At 58.9% G+C, this 18,705-nt stretch overlaps 1 protein-coding gene across 1 annotated transcript; it reads left to right on the top strand.

The window, feature by feature from the left end:
* Positions 1-3,235: 3,235 nt before the first annotated feature.
* DMTN (dematin actin binding protein) lies at positions 3,236-18,705 on the top strand. The gene is made up of 17 exons (XM_059870622.1): positions 3,236-3,440; positions 6,795-6,858; positions 7,291-7,344; positions 8,552-8,626; positions 11,943-12,098; positions 13,000-13,044; positions 13,133-13,235; positions 14,412-14,468; positions 14,544-14,696; positions 14,777-14,886; positions 14,963-15,068; positions 16,466-16,527; positions 16,676-16,724; positions 17,311-17,318; positions 17,508-17,567; positions 18,247-18,327; positions 18,413-18,705. Exons 3-17 carry the CDS (start codon positions 7,327-7,329, stop codon positions 18,524-18,526), a joined length of 1,197 nt encoding a protein of 398 aa, XP_059726605.1. The 5' UTR covers positions 3,236-3,440; positions 6,795-6,858; positions 7,291-7,326; the 3' UTR covers positions 18,527-18,705.

The raw sequence follows: 18,705 nt of genomic DNA, 5'->3' as shown, positions 1-18,705 counted from the left end.
CCTGCACTCCTTCCATCCCTGTGTGCGTCCACAGGATTGTCCTGCACTCCTTCCATCCCTGTGTGCCTCCACAGGATTGTCCTGCACTCCCTCCATCCCTCTGAGTGTGCAGAGGACTGTCCTTCACTCCTTCCATCCCTCCGTGAGGCTGAAGGATGCTCCTGCACCTCCTCCATCCATCTCTGAAACCGCAAGATTTTTCTGCACCCCTTTCATCCCTCACTAAATCCAGAGGATTTTCCTGCATGTTCTCTCCTCACTGAGGCTGAAGGATGCTCCTGCCTTTCCTCCATCCCTCTCTAAATCCACAGGATTGTCCTGCACTCCTTCCATCCTTCTGTGTGTGCAGAGAATTGTTCTGCACCTCTTCCATGTCTCAGTGAGGCCAAGGGATCCTCCTGCTCTTCCTCCATCCCTGACTAGAGCCAGAGGATTGTTCTGCATTCCTTCCATCCCTCAGCCAGGCCAAAGGATGCTCCTGCACCTCCTCCATCCCTCTGTGTGTCCAGGGGATCGTTGTCCTGCACCTCCTCCATGTCTCAGTGAGGCTGAAGGAGGCTCCTGCACCTCCTCCATCACTTGGCAAAGCCAGGGGATTGTCCTGCATTCCTTCCATCCCTCTGTGTGTCCCCAGGACTGTCCTGCACTCCCTCATCCCTCAGCGAGGCTGAAGGATGCTCCTGCCCTTCCTCCATCCCTCTCTAAATCCACAGGACTGTCCTGCACTCCTTCTATGCCTCTCTGTGTCCAGGGTCTTGTTCTGCACCTCCTCCATCCCTGTGTGTGTCCCCAGGATTGTCCTGCACTCCCTCCATCCCTTTCTGAACCTCAGGCCTGTCCCGTACATTCTTCATCCCTCAGTGAGGCCGACGGATGCTCCTCCACTTCTTCCATCACTTGGCAAGGCCAGAGGATCGTCCTGTGCTCCTTCTATCCCTCACTAAATCCAGAGGACTGTTCTGCACTCCTTCCATCCCTCTGTGCAGCCCCAAGATTGTCCTGCACTACCTCATCCCTCTGCGAGGCCAAAGGATGCTCCTGCACCTCCTCCACCCCTCTGAGTGTCCAGGGGATTTTTCTGCACCTCCTCCACCCCTCAGTGAGGCCGAAGGATGCTCCTGCACCTCCTCCACCCCTGTGTGTGTCCCCAGAATTGTCCTGCACTCCTTCCATCCCTTTTTGTCTCCCTAGGATTATCCTGCACCTCCACCGTCCCTCTCTGAATCCAGAGGATGCTCCTGCACCTCCTCCATCCCTCTGAGTGTCCAGGGGATTTTTCTGCACCTCCTCCACCCCTCAGCGAGGCCGAAGGATGCTCCTGCACCTCCTCCATCCCTCTCTGAATCCCCTGGCTTGTCCTGCACTCCCTCATCCCTCTCTGAATCCACAGGACCCTCCTGCTCCTCCTCCCTCCCTGGCCGAGCCCCGGGGCCGCTCCCGCCCCCCCGCAGCTCCCGGCGAGCCCCGAGGCCGCTCCCGCAGCTCCCGGTGCCCATCCCGCGGTGCGGCGGGCGGGAGGCGGTCGCTGTGGCAACGTGCGTGCGGCGCAGGGGCGGGAGGGATGCTCGGCGCGGGGATGGCTCCCGGCGGACGGGCAGCGCTGCCTGCGGGCCATGGGCTCCCCTGAAGGTAGGGCCTGACCCCCTGCCCCCCACCCCGCACCCTCCGCGCATCCTCCAGCACCGGGCCGCGCTCTGAAGGGCACGGCCGGGACCAGGGTGAGCCAGCGGCGTCCGGGCTCGGCTGTGAGTGGGTGCATGAAACACCGCGCGCTGCGGGTTGGAGCCGGATCGGGGCGCCCCCGAACTCCTCCCGCCGTGCCCGCGGGCATCCCCGGCGTGCTGGGCCGAGAGGCCGAGCCCCGGCGGTGCCACGGCCGGGTCAGACGCCCGAGCAGCCCCCGGGCGCAGGTGGCAGCCGCCGAGCAGCCGCTGCGATCGTCTTCATGCTTGAGAAACTGGGTTAGTGGCGGGGGAGAGGCGGCCGCAGCCTCGATTATTCACGGGCACGGCCCCGGGGGGCGGCGGGGGCCGGCGGAGCCCCCCGGGCGCGGGGGGACGGCGGCATGGCGGAGCCCGGGCCGGGATGCTCCGGCGAGCCAGGCCGGCCCTGGCGCTGAAGGACACGCGTGTGAATCCCCCTAGGGGTGTATCCTCGCCAGATGTTCACCTCTGGGCCTGGATCCCCCCAGATGTGCAGCCCTGGGTGTGTTTGCTCCCAGATGTGCACCCCCTGGGTCCATCCCCGGACACACCCCAGGCCCTGCGTGCCCATCCCCCCCAGATGTGCACCCGGAGGGGTCCAGCAGCCCTTTCCTGAGCCGGGTGGGGGGAAACTGAGGCAGCCAAGAGCAGAAGCAGCGAGGAGGAGCCCCAGAAAGGGAGCTGCTGTCACCAGGCAGCGCTCCCACACAGAGCCGGGAATAGACTCCGGATCCCGGCGCTGCGGCACCAACGCAGCCCCGCCGCCCCCGGCGGGGTCCGGCCGCGGCTCCGCTCCCGTGCCGGATGCCGGGATACCGGGATCACGTTCCGAGCGGCTTCAGAGGGATGGAGGTGGCCGCAGCCTCCCTGCCCTGCCCAGCCCTTCCCCCGGACCGGGGCTGGACCGCGACCCCAAGGGCTTGGGGGGAGCTTGGGGTTTCGGGGGGCATCAGCTCTCCCCTCTCGGTTTTGGCAGGTTCCCAGCACCTCCCAATCCTCCCTGGGCTGCGCCGGTTCCGCGGATGGAAATTCCCGATGGATTTCCCCTCCCGGGGCAGCGAGGGGTGGGCGCAGCACCCCCAGACCCAGCCCGGGGGTCGGATTGGGCGGGAGGTGCCGTCCCCGTTCCCCCCCGCCCCACGCTGCCGCAGCCCCGTGAGGTGCTCAGCGCCCCCCGAGCGGGGCTGGGGGTGCCAAAATCCCTCCGAGGGGCTGCGGCGGGAGCGGCAGCGGGCGCCGGGGGGGTGCCGGGGCTCCGGGCTGCCCCTGGCAGCGGGGCAGGCCGGGTTATTCCTGTTTTCCTCCCTCTTTGTGCCGGGGAAGCGGGAGGAGCGGCAGCCAATACTGCTTCGTCATGATGCCGGCTAATTCTCCTCTTGTTGGGAAAGGGACTGAGCCAGCAGCGAGCCGGGGAGAGGCGAGCGGCACCCACGCGGCCACCGCCACCCCCCTCCCGGGCAGCCACGCACTCCTCCACCCTCCCACCCCGCGCTCCACGCAGCCTCCCCCGCACGCCCGCCCGCCCAGCCGCGGTTATCGGGCGGCGGGGCTGGGCTGGCGTGGGGTGATAGGCTCGCTCGCCCGTTCGCCCGCCCGCTCGCCCGCCCGCGCCCCGCTGTCACGGCTCTCGGATGCGCCGCAGCCCCGGGAGCCCACGCGCGAGTCGGTGGCAGGGCGAGAGGAGCGAGCCCGGGGCATCGCCCCGCGGCCGGAGGGATGCGGTGAGCCCGGCCTTAGGTGAGTGAGCGGCTCGGCAGGGACGGGGACACGGCTGGGGACACGGCGGGGCCGGTTCGTGGCGGCCGCTCTCCGTTTTCCCGTCGCTTTTCGGTGAGGCCGCTCCCGGGGGGGCCTCGGGGGTGCCCCACATTTTGTTCCCACCTTGTCCCCACACCCGGCGCTGCTGCCATCGCGGGGGGGAGGCAGGGACCCCTCCCCGACCCCCCCCCCGGGGTGCCACAGCGCCCCCCCGGGGCACCCCTGTGCCCCTCCCCGGGGACATCGCCACGGGCACCGCGGAGGGCGAGGAGGGAGGCCGGGACCGCCCAGCCCTGCCCAGCCCCACCTGAGGAGTGAATTTGTGGGGTCTCAGCGCTGCTGTTGGGGGGGCATCCCCCAATCCCACCCCCCTTGGAGGGTTTGATGCTCCCTGGCTGTGGTGGACACGGAATTTTGGGGTGCCCCAACCCCCCGGGCAGAGTCCGGAGGGACCAAATCCCCATTTCCCCACTGCCACGGAGCATCGGGGGGTGATTTAGAGGCAGAATTTTGGGCGCAAATTTGGGGCTTCCCCCCATCTCTTGGCCGCGGATGGAGCCGAGGGGGTTTCAGCTCCTGGCTGTGGGCACACAGGGTGGGTGGCCGGGCTGAGCTCATTCCAGAGCCACCTCCTGCCATCTCGGGACCCCCGGGCACCTCCCGGGTGTCCTGTCAGGTGTGAACCCCCCTGGGTGGCCCCAGGTGCGGTGTTGGTGTGCCCAGGCCCCCCACGCCGGGGTACCCAATGCTGGGTGTGCCGAGCCCAGGGCTGGCAGAACCGGGGGGGGTTTTTGGGGTGCGGGGACACCCCCAAAGCCCCAGCGGGAGCCGCGGAGGGCGCGGCCTCCTCACACATCCCCAGCGGGTCCCTCCGCGTGCGGGATGAGCAGGCTAATCCCACTTTAATCCCAGATTACGAGCCACGTGAGGCGCGGCCCAAAGCGGGCTGTGGGGTGGCCATCGGGGCAGGGGGGCCGGGCAAAGACCCCCGCCCCAATCCCCGGGAATTTTGAGGTTCAGGCCGAGTCTCCCCCCTCTAAACCTGCAGGGCAGGGCCGGGGGACAGCTGCGTTGGCCCAGATTCCGCGGATGGGAGGAACCGAGGAGGTGGAAATGCCTCCTTCATCTCCATCCGCTCCGGGATGGGGTGGGCGGACTGTTGATACTCCCCCCCCTCCCATCCCCATCCACCTTCCATGCAGGGAAACTGAGGCACGGAGCATCCCCGTGCCCGCGGCAGGTCCATCCCAGCCATGGAAAAACTCCCGGGGGTGGCAGCTGGTGGCTTTGGAGGCCACCGAGGTGGCCGGGCAGCGACCCTGGAGCCATGGCCGTCAATAGCCACGGGCTCGCTGCCGCTGGCCCGGCGGGGACGGCAGCGGCAGAAACAGGACAGAGGAGGAACCGGACACCGGCGAGCCGCGGGTCGGGGACCCACGCGCTGTCGCTGTCGCGATCAGGTTGCCGGTGGGGCCCCGCGTGTGGCGGTGCCTCGGTTTCCCCGGTGAGCGGGGAGGATGCTCCGGGCCTCGCCTGCGCTGTTTGTTTGGAGGTTGTGGTGGGAGGAGGAGCAGCAGCAGGAGGAGGAGGAGGCCGGGGTTGGGCTGGGCCGGGCTGGGAAGCACCGGACACCGTTCCCAGGGCTGGCGGGAACCGTCTGTTCAGGGAACTTGTGACCCCGGGTGTCCCCCCCCTTGTCGCTGCTGGCCGCGAGCCGCGACAGCCGCGCCACAACTGGGGCACACGGTGGCACGGCGGGAAGGGAGGGTGAGGAGGGGGTGATGGAGGAAGGCTGGGGGTCCCCCCCCGCTCCCCCTGGGCCGTGGGGGGGTTCTCACGGCCTGGCCCCTGGCCCGGGGCCGGGCGCTGATGGCTTTGGCGGCTGCGAAAAGTCAAATCCGGATTTCCTCGGGGTGGGGAGGAGGGAACCGGCCTCTTCCCGCGGCAGCACAGCCCTGGCTCCCCTCACGGGGGGGGCACGGGCACCCCTCCATCCCGGTGAGCCCCGCCCGCACGTGTCCTGTCCGCCCGTCCATCCATCCGTCCATCCATCCTTCCTTCCTCCATCTCTCCCTCTTCCCACGCTCCCTGCCCAGCTCTTTTCTCTGCCCGCCGTGGGTCCCCTCAGCCTCTCCCTGAGAGGGGGACACGCTGCGAGTCCCCCCCTCCTGTCCCCTCTCCCCCTCGCCCTCCTGGCCGGGAAAATCCCAAACAACCGAGCCGCGCTTATCTCGGGCCACGCGGGGACCTGGCCGCGGCTCCGCGGGGAGATCGGGGGTTGCCATGGGGAACGCGGCTGCCATCGGGGCGGTGGCTCCCTGCCTGCGCCTGATAAGCTGTCCCCGCGTCCCCAGAGCGCGGGGAGGGGCGGGGGGGGACACCGCGGCCGAGGTGGTTGAGCAGGCCTGGCACCCCTGGCCAATTTTGTGGCGTCTCTCCGCACCCCCGGCTCGGGTTTGTTTTCCTTCCCCGCCGGCCCCGCACCCACCCTCCCGCCGCTCCCTCCGCTCCGGTTCTCCGCCATCGCCTCCATCTGCTCGCTGTCACCGCGTCCCTCCGGTGTCCCGAGCGCCCCGGAGAGCGACCGGAGGCGGGGGGCAAGGCTGGCTCCGGCGCTGGAAAGTGTGAGCTCACGGCTGTGCCCGCCCGGACAATGCCACCCTTGTGCCACCGGTCCCGGATCCCCGGGGAGGGCGGGAGGGGCTGGGGGTGGGGGTCAGCGCCTTAAACCCCGCGCCAGGGACAGATCTGGGGGGGCTTTGTGGCGGGGGGGTCTCCAGGGTGGGCAGAGCCCCCTCCTCCGGCAGCCCGAGGATGCTCCCGGGTCTGCTCCCGCTCCATCCCCGCATCCCACGGGAGCGAGTTCTGCGCTCCCGGGGCTGGGGGACAGCGGGCTTGGTGTCCCCAAAGGCGGTGCCACCCCGTGCCCAGCCTGCAGGGCTGGGGCTCAGAGCCGGAGCTGCCAGCGCCGGTGTCGCTGTCACTGTCGCTGTCACCGCCCGGCTGGCACGAGCCTTTCCCAACTCCCTCCCTTCTGAAAGGAGAAGTTTGGAGGAGAATGGGGAATTTTCCCCTTTGTGCGCGGCATTGTGGCTTTAGAGCGCGGCCGGGCCCGAGCCCCGGGGGCTCTGGGGGCCCGAGCCCGTCCCGCTGCCCGTGGAGCCTTCTGGAGGCCGCGGGACAAAAGGGCGGCACTGCCGCCAGCACCGTCAGCAGCCACCGGGCAGGGACACGCCGCGGGCACGGGGGACAGCGTGGGGACAGCGTGGGGACAAGGGGAGGTTTGTCCCCCGCTCACCCTGCGAGTCACAGCTGCCTGTCCTCTCCTTGCAGAGGGAACATCCGAGCCCCAGCGCGGCGTCGGCGCCCAGGGGGATGTGGAGCCACAGAGGCAGCGGTGAGTGCGGCGTCCCCTGCCTGTCCCTGTCCCCTGCCTGTCTCTGTCCCTGCGCCCTGCCTGTCCCTGTCCCCCTCCCTGTCCCCTCCCTCTCCCCTGCCTGTGCCTGTTCCCTGCCTGACCCCTGCCTGTCCCCTGCCTGTCTCGGCCCCCTGCCTGTCCCTGTCCCCTGCTTGTCCCTCGCCTGTCCCCTGCCTGTCCCCCTCCCTGTCCCCTACCTGAGGGACAGTGGCATCTCCTGGCAGGCCCGTCCTGCTGCCACCCCTGGGGACGTACCACCCTCATTTGGCACTGGGGACGTGCCACTCTCATGCCCACTGCAGGGCGTGCAGGGCTCAGCCCATGCCAGGAGGGCAGTGGGAGATGGGACCCCCACCCCGGGGGGGCTCTGTGCCCACCCTGGCAGTGCCCAAACCCCCTCTGTCCACACAGGACCCTGTGACTGACACAGCCCCAGCCCACAGCTGAATGGAAAGACTGCAGAAGGTAAAGGGGGGGGGTGGGGAGGGGTTTGGGGGTCCAGGGAGGGTCTTGGGGGTCCAGAACAGGGGTTTGGGGGTACAGGGAGGATCTTGGGGGTCCAGAACAGGGGTTTGGGGGTACAGAGAGGATCTTGGGAGTCCAGAACAGGGGTTTGGGGGTACAGGGAGGATCTTGGGGGTCCAAGGAGGATGTTGAGGGTCCAGAGAGGGTCTTGGGAGTCCAGAACAGGGTTCTGTGGGTCCAGGAATGGTGTTGGGCTACCAAACAAGGTGCTGGAGCTCTGGGGAAGGTGCTGGGACAGAAAACAGGGTGCTGGGGGTCCAGAGAAGGTTCTGGAGGTCCAGGGAAGGTTCCTGGGGGTCCAAGAAAGGATATTGGGGGTCCAGAGAAAGTGCCGGGGGTGTGGGAAAAGTTCTGGGAGTACAGAACAGGGTGCTGGGGGTCCAGAGAAGGTTCTGGGGGTCCAGTAAAGGGTGTTGGGGGTCCGGGAATGGTGCTTGGGTCTGGGAAAGGAAGTGGGGTCTGGAAAAGGTGCTGGGGGTCCCGGAAAGGTGCTGGGGGTCCGGGAAAGGTGCTGGGGGTCTGGGAAAGGTGCTGGGGGTCCGGGAAAGGTGCTGGGGGTCCGGGAAAGGTGCTGGGGGTCTGGGAAAGGTGTTGGGGGTCTGGGAAAGGTGTTGGGGGTCCGGGAAAGGTGCTGGGGGTCTGGGAAGGTGCTGGGGGTCTGGGAAGGTGCTGGGGGTCTGGAATGGTGCTGGGGTCCGGGAATGGTGCTGGGGGTGCTGGCAGGGTGCTGGGGGTCCTGGCGGGATGCTGGAGGTGCTGGGGGTCCTGGCAGGATGCTGGAGGTGCTGGGGGTCCTGGCAGGGTGTGGAATAATGGGGTCCCTGCACGCAGGGAAGGCACACGGGGCTGATGGCCAAGGGCATGGGCAGACCTGGGCTGCTGTTAGCAGGGCCTTGCCTTCCTCCTCCTCCTCCTCCTCCTCCTCCTCCTCCTCCTCCTCCTCCTCCAGCCCAGCCTGGCAGCACCATCTAGCGGCAGCGTGTCCCGGCCAAGCCGCTGTCACCTCCCAGCTGTCCCCTGCCTGCCCAGCGCCCACCAGAGACGCCCATCCCCAAGGAATTGCCATCCGTGGGCACAGGGGTGTCCCCAAGCCCCCCAGCACACCCCCGACCCCCGTCCTGGGCTGAACCCCCCCTTTTCCATCCAGCAGCCTCTGACCTCCCCTGGGAGCGTCTGCTCTTCCCGCGGATCCAGCGTTCCCGGCTCTCCCTCCAGCATCGTGGTAAGGAGCCCTTCCCAATTCCCAGCGCACCCCTAAACCCCCGCGGCCGGGATGCGCCCCCCGAAACCCTCCCCACACCCCCGGCACGGCCTTGGGGGTGTGAACCCTCCCCATTCCCAAAAATCCCCTTCTGCACCCCAAATCGAGGCGTTTTCCATTTATTCCAAAATGGACAACGAGGTCCTGGGCTACAAGGACCTTGTAAAAAATTCACAAAAATTCCCTTCAGCACCCCAAATCAAGGTGTTTTCTCTTCCTTCCAGGCCAAAATGGACAACGAGGTGCTGGGCTACAATCCCATGATTCCCAATCCCATGGGCTCCTAAAGACCTTGTAAAAAATTCTCTAAATTTCCCAAAAATTCCCTTTTGCACCCCAAATCAATGTGTTTTCCCATCCTCCCAGGCCAAAATGGACAATGAGGTGCTGGGCTACAATCCCATGATTCCCAATCCCATGGGCTCCTAAAGACCTTGTAAAAAAATCTCTAAATTTCCAAAAAATTCCCTTAACTCCCAAAAAATTCCCTTCTGCACCCCAAATCAAGGTGTTTTCCCATCCTCCCAGGCCAAAATGGACAATGAGATCCTGGGCCACAAGTACCTCACAAGAAATTCCCTAAATTACCCAAAAATTCCCTAAATTTCCCAAAAATTCCCTCCTGCACCCCAAATGAAGGTGTTTTCTCTTCATTCCAGGCCAAAATGGACAATGAGGTGCTGGGCTACAATCCCATGATTCCCAATCCCATGGGCTCCCAAAGACCTTGTAAAAAATTCTCTAAATTTACCAAAAATTCCATTCTGCACCCCAAATCAAGGTGTTTTCTCTTCCTTCCAGGCCAAAACGGACAATGAGATCCTGGGCCACAAGGACCTCACAAGAAATTCCCTAAATTACCCAAAAATTCCCTAAATTTCCCAAAAATTCCCTTTTGCACCCCAAATCAAGGTGTTTTCTCTTCATTCCAGGCCAAAATGGACAATGAGGTGCTGGGCTACAATCCCATGATTCCCAATCCCACGAGCTCCTAAAGACCTTGTAAAAAATTCTCTAAATTACCCATAAATTCCCTAAATTCCCAAAAAATTCCCTTCTACACCCCAAATCAAGGTGTCTTCTCTTCATTCCAGGCCAAAATGGACAACGAGGTGCGGGGCTACAAGGACCTCACAAAAAATTCCCTAAATTTCCCAAAAAATTCCCTAAATTTCCCAAAAATTCCCTCCTGCACCCCAAATCAAGGTGTTTTCCCTTCTTCCCAGGCCAAAATGGACAATGAGATCCTGGGCCACAAGGACCTCACAAGAAATTCCCTAAATTACCCAAAAATTCCCTAAATTTCCCAAAAATTCCCTCCTGCACCCCAAATGAAGGTGTTTTCTCTTCATTCCAGGCCAAAATGGACAATGAGGTGCTGGGCTACAATCCCATGATTCCCAATCCCATGAACTCGCAAGGACCCCTTGAAAAATTCCCTAAATTTCCCAAAAGTTTCCTTCTGCACCCCAAATGAAGGCCACATTCCCTTTCTCCCGGGCCAAAATGGACAACGAGGTCTTGGGGTAGAAGGACCTTGTAAAAAATTCCATAAATGTCTCAAAAATTCCCTAAATTTCCCAAAAATTCCCTCCTGCACCCCAAATCGAGGCATTTTCCCTTCCTCACAGGGCAAAATGGACAACGAGGTGCTGGGCTACAATCCCATGATTCCGAATCCCATGAGCTCCTAAAGACCTTGTAAAAAATTCTCTAAATTTACCAAAAATTCCCTTCTGCACCTCAAATCAAGGTGTCTTCTCTTCATTCCAGGCCAAAATGGACAACGAGGTGCTGGGCTACAATCCCATGATTCCCAATCCCATGAGCTCCTAAAGACCTTGTAAAAAATTCTCTAAATTTCCCAAAAATTCCCTTTTGCACCCCAAATCAAGGTGTTTTCCCTTCTTCCCAGGCCAAAATGGACAATGAGATCCTGGGCCACAAGGACCTCACAAGAAATTCCCTAAATTACCCAAAAATTCCCTAAATTTCCCAAAAATTCCCTCCTGCACCCCAAATGAAGGTGTTTTCTCTTCATTCCAGGCCAAAATGGACAATGAGGTGCTGGGCTACAATCCCATGATTCCCAATCCCATGAGCTCCTAAAGACCTTGTAAAAAATTCTCTAAATTTACCAAAAATTCCATTCTGCACCCCAAATCAAGGTGTTTTCTCTTCATTCCAGGCCAAAATGGACAACGAGGTGCTGGGCTACAAGGACCTTGTAAAAAATTCCCTAAATTCCCAAAAATTCCCTCCTGCACCCCAAATGAAGGTGTTTTCTCTTCCTTCCAGGCCAAAATGGACAGTGAAGTCCTGGGCTACAAGGACCTTGTAAAAAATTCCCTAAATTTCCCAAAAATTCCCTTAACTCCCAAAAAATTCCCTTTTGCACCCCAAATGAAGGTGTTTTCCCATCCTCCCAGGCCAAAATGGACAACGAGGTGCTGGGCTACAAGGACCTCACAAAAAATTCTCTAAATTTCCCAAAAATTCCATAAATTTCCCAAAAATTCCTTTTTGCACCCCAGATGAAGGTGTTTTCTCTTCCTTCCAGGCCAAAATTAACAACGAGGTGCTGGGCTACAATCCCATGATTCCCAATCCCATGGGCTCCCAAAGACCTTGTAAAAAATTCTCTAAATTACCCATAAATTCCCTAAATTCCCAAAAAATTCCCTTCTACACCCCAAATCAAGGTGTCTTCTCTTCATTCCAGGCCAAAATGGACAACGAGGTGCTGGGCTACAAGAACCTTGTAAAAAATTCCATAAATGTCTCAAAAATTCCCTAAATTCCAAAAAAATACCCTTCTGCACCCCAAATGAAGGTGTTTTCTCTTCATTCCAGGCCAAAATGGACAACGAGGTGCTGGGCTACAAGGACCTCACAAAAAATTCTCTAAATTTCCCAAAAATTCCCTAAATTTCCCAAAAATTCCCTTTTGCACCCCAAATCAAGGTGTTTTCTCTTCATTCCAGGCCAAAATGGACAATGAGGTGCTGGGCTACAATCCCATGATTCCCAATCCCATGGGCTCCCAAGGACCTTGTAAAAAATTCTCTAAATTACCCATAAATTCTCTAAATTTCCCAAAAATTCCCTTCTACACCCCAAATGAAGGTGTTTTCTCTTCATTCCAGGCTAAAATGGACAATGAGGTCCTGGGCTACAAGGACCTCACAAAAAATTCTCTAAATTTCCCAAAAATTCCCTAAATTTCCCAAAAATTCCCTTCTGCACCCCAAATGAAGGTGTTTTCTCTTCCTTCCAGGCCAAAATGGACAACGAGGTGCTGGGCTACAAGGACCTGGCTGCCATCCCCAAGGACAAAGCCATCCTGGACATCGAGCGCCCCGACCTGATGATCTACGAGCCCCACTTCACCTACTCGCTGATGGAGCACGTGGAGCTGCCCCGGAGCCGCGAGGTGAGCCGGAATTCCCGGGGTTTTTTGGGGGGAATCCCACCTGGATGGAAGGATTGCCACGCTGGGATAGAATTTTAGAATAGGAAAAAATTTCAGGACAAAAATAGCTCAAGTTGATTAAAATTTGTTATAATTTGTAACTGTTCCTGGAGGTTATTAAAATTAAGATTCAGTCAAAATTGTTAAATTAATTAAAAGTCAGTAACATTAATTAAAAATTAAATTGAAATTAATTAAGAATTAAATTGAAATTATTTTAAAATTAAATTGAAATTAATTAAAATAAAATTATTAGAAAATTACATCATTTTAAAAAATAAAATAATACATGATAAAAAATTTAATTAAAATTTATTATAAGTAAAGTAATATTTTATAGTGATAATATTTTAATATGGTTAAAACTGTATTAATTAATTAGGTATATTATATTATGTTAGGCTATGTATTATATAATATAATATAATATAATATAATATAATATAATATTATATTATATTATATTATATTATATTATATTATATTATATTATATTATATTATATTATATTATATTATATTATATTATATTATATTATATTATATTATATTATATTATATTATATTATATTATATTATATTATATTATATTATATTATATTATATTACATTATATTATATTACATTATATTATGTTACATTATATTATGTTACATTATATTATATTGTATTAAATTACTTTATATTACATTATATTACACTTTATTATAATGTATTATATTACATTACGTTAATTATATTCTATTTATATTTTAATATTATTTTATAATATTAAAATATTTTATAATTATAAAAAATAAAATAAAAATAATATAAAATAAATTAAAATGAATTTAAATTAATTCAATCCTTGCCTTCTGCAGCGCTCCCTGTCTCCCAAATCCATGTCTCCTCCCCCATCTCCAGAGGTGAGTGCCGGCCCTGCTGGCAGTGGGAGGAGGGGGCGGTGCTGAACTGGGGGGGGGTCTCGCTGACCCCGCTCCCGTTTTCCCACAGGTCATCCGGGAGTGGCTGGAGAGCCGCCCCCCCAGCAGCACCCCGCTGCCCCCCTCGCGCCAGGGCCCCACCCGCAGCAGCGTCCAGCACTTCCACCGCCCCGGTAACGCCCGAGGGAGCCGCGGCTGCCCGCGCCAGCCAGGCCGGCCCAGCCTCTCCCCAGCCCAGCAGCTCCCGTTCCCAGCCCATCAGCTCCCATTCCCAGCCCAGCAGCTCCCATTCCCAACCCATCAGTTCCCATTCCCAGCCCAGCAGCTCCCATTCCCAACCCATCAGTTCCCATTCTCAGCCCAGCAGCTCCCATTCCCAGCCCAGCAGCTCCCATTCCCAGCCCAGCAGCTCCCATTCCCAACCCAGCAGCTCCCATTCCCAACCCATGAGTTCCCACTCCCAATCCCATCAGTTCCCATTCCCAACCCCATCAGCTCCCATTCCCAACCCCATAAATTCCCCTTCCCAACCCCATGAGCTCCCAACCCCATCAACTCCCAATCCCAACCCCAGAGTTCCCAATCCCAACCCCATAAATTCCCCTTCCCAACCCCATGAGCTCCCAACCCCATCAACTCCCAATCCCAACCCCAGAGTTCCCAATCCCAACCCCATAAATTCCTATTCCCAACCCCATGAATTCCCATTCCCAGCCCCATGAGCTTCCAATCCCATGAGTTCCCACTCCCAATCCCGTAAACTCTCAATCTCATGAGTTCCCACTTCCAACCTCATGAGCTCCCATTCCCAATCCCATCAGCTCCCAATCCCAACCCCAGAGTTCCCATTCCCAACCCCATGAGCTCCCAATTCCATGAGTTCCCAACCCCATAAATTCCCAATCTTCATCCCATGTGTTCCCATTCCCAACCCCATAAATTCCCACTCCCAACCTGATTAATTCCCACTCCCAACCCCATCAGCTCCCAATCCCAACCCCATGAGTTCCCATTCCCAACCCCATAAATTCCCACTCCCAACCCCATTAATTCCCAACCCCATTAGTTCCCATTCCCAACCCCATAAACTCCCACTCCCAACCCCATTAATTCCCAATCCCAACCCCATTAATTCCCAATCCCATGAGCTCCCAATCCCAACCCCATTAATTCCCACTCCCAACCCCATAAATTCCCACTCCCAACCCCATTAATTCCCAATCCCATGAGCTCCCACTCCCAACCCCATAAATTCCCACTCCCAACCCCATTAATTCCCAATCCCAACCCCATTAATTCCCAATCCCATGAGCTCCCATTCCCAACCCCAAATCCCTCTTTTCTCCCAGAGACCGACACCACAGAGCTCAACATCTACAAGAAGCCCCCCATCTACCGGCAGAAAGGTGAGTGGGGAGGGGGGTCCTTCCCACGGGAAGGGGCCCCCCGGGATGCCGCCTGACCCCCCCCCGTGCCCCCAGACCACCATTCCAGTGCCCACCACGGGAAGCATCTCATCGAGGACCTGATCATCGAATCCTCCAAATTCCCGGCGGCGCAGCCCCCGGATCCCAACCAGCCCGCCAAGATCGAGACCGACTACTGGCCCTGCCCGCCCTCGCTGGCCGTCGTGGGTAGGTGGGACCAGAGGGGGCTTCCCTCCTGGAGACCCCAGGTGGGGCTGGGAGTGGCTGGAACGCCCCTTTTCCCGCAGAGACGGAGTGGAGGAGGCGGATGGCGTCCAAGAGAGGGGAGGAGGAGGATGAGGATCTGACGGAGGAGATGAAGAACCTGCGGGAGCTCCAGAGGCAGGAGCTGAGCAAGGTCAGGGCGGGGCGGGGGCTCTGAGGGGCTGGGGGGGCGCTGGCACCGATGCCAACGGGGGTCCCTCGGTTCCCAGGTCACCTCCAACCTCGGGAAGCTGATCCTGAAGGAGGAGATGGAGAAGTCGCTGCCGATCCGGAGGAAAACTCGCTCGCTGCCGGACCGGACGCCGTTCCACACCTGTGAGGGGGACGGTTCTCCTGAGCCCCGGCCCTTCCCCTCCTCACCTCTGGGTGCCTGCACCCCCTTGTGCCCCCAAATCCCGCCTGCAGATCCCAAATCCTGCCTGCAGATCCCAAATCCTGCCTGCACATCCCAAATCCCGCCTGCAGATCCCAAATCCCGCCTGCAGATCCCAAATCCCGCCTGCAGATCCCAAATCCCGTCTGCACATCCCAAATCCTGTCTGTACATCCCAAATCCCGCCTGTACATCCCAAATCCCGCCTGTACATCCCAAATCCCGCCTGCAGATCCCAAATCCCGCCTGCAGATCCCAAATCCCGCCTGCAGATCCCAAATCCTGCCTGCAGATCCCAAATCCTGCCTGCAGATCCCAAATCCTGTCTGTACATCCCAAATCCTGTCTGTACATCCCAAATCCTGTCTGTACATCCCAAATCCAGCCTGCACATCCCAAATCCTGCCTGTACATCCCAAATCCTGCCTGTACATCCCAAATCCCACCTGCACATCCCAAATCCTGTCTGCACATCCCAAATCCCACCTGTACATCCCAAATCCCACCTGCACATCCCAAATCCTGTCTGCACATCCCAAATCCCACCTGTACATCCCAAATCCCACCTGTACATCCCAAATCCTGCCTGTACATCCCAAATCCTGTCTGTACATCCCAAATCCTGTCTGTACATCCCAAATCCAGCCTGCAGATCCCAAATCCCACCTGTACATCCCAAATCCCATCTGCACATCCCAAATCCCACCTGTACATCCCAAATCCCATCTGCACATCCCAAATCCCAGCTGTACATCCCAAATTCTGTCTGCACATCCCAAATCCCGCCTGTACATCCCAAATCCTGCCTGCACCTCCCAAATCCTGTCTGTACATCCCAAACCCCACCTGCTCCTCTCAAATCCCACCTGCACTCCTGCTCATCCCTGCCCATCCCTGATGGTCCCTGCCTGTCCCTAAATGTCCCTAAAGGTCCCTAAAAGTCCCAGCCCATCCCTGATGGCCTCTGGCGGTCTCTGCCCTCCCATGTCCATCCCTGCCTGGCCCTCAATGTCCCCAAAGGTCCCTGACAATCTCTGCCTGTTCCTAAAGGTCCCTGCCTGTCCCTGCCCATCCCTGCCAGTTCCCAAAGGTCCCTGACCATCCCTGCCTGTCCCTAAATGTCCCTAAATGTCCCCAAAGGTCCCTGCCTGTCCCTAAATGTCCCCAAGGGTCCCTGCCCATCCCTGCCTGTCCCTAAAGGTCCCTGCCTGTCCCTGCCCATCCCTGCCTGTCCCCAAGGGTCCCTGCCCATCCCTGCCTGTCCCCAAGGGTCCCTGCCCATCCCTGCCTGTCCCTAAATGTCCCCAAGGGTCCCTGACGCTCTCTGCCTCTCTCCCAGCCCTCCACACGAGCTCCAAGAGCTCCTCCCTCCCCGCCTCCGGCCGGAGCACCCTCACCCGGGTAAGGGCTCTCAGCTGTCCCCCCCCACTGCCGGGGTCCCCCCACCCTGCTCAGGGGGCTGGGGTCACCCCTGTGACCCTGTCCCTGTCCCCCCACCCTGCTCAGGGGGTTGGGGTCACCCCTGTGACCCTGTCCCTGTCCCCCACAGCTGCAGTCGGCAGAGTTCGGCTCGGCGGGGAGCGAGAAGGGGAGCCCTGGTGAGGGGCAGGGCTGGGAGTGGGGGTGTCCTGGGAGTGTCCTGGGGGTGTGGGGGTGTCCTGGGGGTGTCCTGGGGAACTGGGGGTGTGCTGGGGGTGTCCTGGGGGTGTGCTGGGGGATCTGGGGGTGTCCTGGGGGCGTGCTGGGGATCTGGGGGTGTCCTGAGGGTGTCCCTGGGGATCTGGGGGTGTCCCTGGGGATCTGGGGGTGTCCTTAGGGGTGACCTGGGGATCTGGGGGTGTACTGGGGATGTGGGGGTGTCCCTGGGAGTATGGGGGTGTCCTGGGGGTCTGGGGGTGTCCTGGGGATGTGGGGGTGTCCCTGGGAGTATAGGGGTGTCCTGGGGATGTGGGGGTGTCCTGGGGATGTGGGGGTGTCCTGGAGATGTGGAGGCTCCCAGGGGATGTGGGGGTGATCCCTAGTAGTGTGTGGGTGTCCCAGGGTATGTTCCCGGGAATGTGGGGGTGTCCTGGGAGGTGTGGGGGTGTCCTCAGGGCCTGGGAGGGGTGGCACAAGCCCGGGGTCAGCAGGAATGTGGGGGCACAGCGGGGTCCCCGGGCTGAGCCCCCTCCTCTCTTTGTGCAGCCCTGCAGGTAAGAGCTCACCTGGCGGCGGACACGGAGACCCAGCGAGAGGGTGACGTGGGGGGAGGGGCCACCGCCACCGGGGCCACCTCGGGGACGGTCCCTGGAGGGGGGAGGGAGCTGGAGCCCCTCACCTGGGCTTCAGGAGGGAGGAATTGGGGGGTGGGGGCCGGGCTGACCTCAGGCTTTGCCCCCCAGAACGGCCAGCGCGGGCGCATGGACAGAGGCAACTCCCTGCCCAGCATGCTGGAGCAGAAGGTGAGAGGGGCTGGGGGGGCTTGGGTGGGCTCGGGGGAGGCTCTCACAGCCCCGTGTCCCCCCTGTTAGGAAAATTAAACCCCAAACACCAGAGGTTTGTGCCCAAACAGGAGACAGAGGAGCCCTTTGGCTTTATTCCACCCAAGGCAGAGGCCATGGGGCATCCCCTGGGGTCTCTCCAAGGTTTGGAGGACACAGCCTCCCTTTTTATCCCAATTTCCAGCCACATTTCCCTTCTCTCTTTCCCCATTTCTGAGGCACTTGAGAGGTTCAGACTTCCCAGATCATCTGATCCCAAAGATTCCCCTCTAATGTACAACCCTCCTTTTAATTTTGAATTCTTACTGAATTTAGGGGTTTTTCCCCATTTCTGAGGCACTTGAGAGGTTCAGACTCCCCAGAACACCTGATCCCAAAGATTCCCCTCTAATGTATAGCCCTCCCTTTAATTTTTAATTCTCATGGAATTTAGGCATTTTCTCCATTGTTTCTTTCATCTTTCAATGTCCAATTTAATTTACCAGCAAACCTAAAGTTTATCTGTAAAAGCAAATCTCTTTTTCCATTCACCACTCAGTGGAATCCTCCCCACGGTTCCTTTTCTCTCCCAGCGCTGTTTTATCCCCCAGCAGCCCCACAGCTGGGTTGGGAACACAAATCCCCCGTTCCTCTTTTGCAGATCTACCCCTACGAGATGCTGATGGTGACGAACCGAGGCCGCGTGAAGCTCCCGCCGGGCGTGGACAGGACCAGGCTGGAGGTAGGGGCTGTGTCAGGCCGGAGGGTCCCCTCCCTGTGTCACCACCCTCCGTCCGTGTCACCACCCTCTGTCCCCTCCCCCGCAGCGCCACCTGTCCCCCGAGGACTTCCTGAAGGTGTTCGAGATGCCGCCGGAGGAGTTCGGCAAGCTGGCCCTGTGGAAGCGCAACGAGCTGAAGAAGAAAGCCTTCCTCTTCTGAGTCCTCCTCGGGCCAGCCCCGTCCGTGTCGCGCCGTGGAACCGCTTTAGGGCTCTCCGCCGGTTTTTACTGGGGTCCCCCCCTTCCCCCCGAGCCCCCAGCCCCCCAGATCTGCCCCCCCCGCCTCGCTCCTGCTGTGGGGGATGGGGCTGGGGGGGGCTCGAACCTGCCTGGCACGGG

Source organism: Haemorhous mexicanus, chromosome 30 (assembly GCF_027477595.1).
Source record: "Haemorhous mexicanus isolate bHaeMex1 chromosome 30, bHaeMex1.pri, whole genome shotgun sequence".
NCBI classification, from domain to species: Eukaryota; Metazoa; Chordata; class Aves; order Passeriformes; family Fringillidae; genus Haemorhous; species Haemorhous mexicanus.
This window is presented reverse-complemented; position numbering and strand designations above follow the sequence as displayed.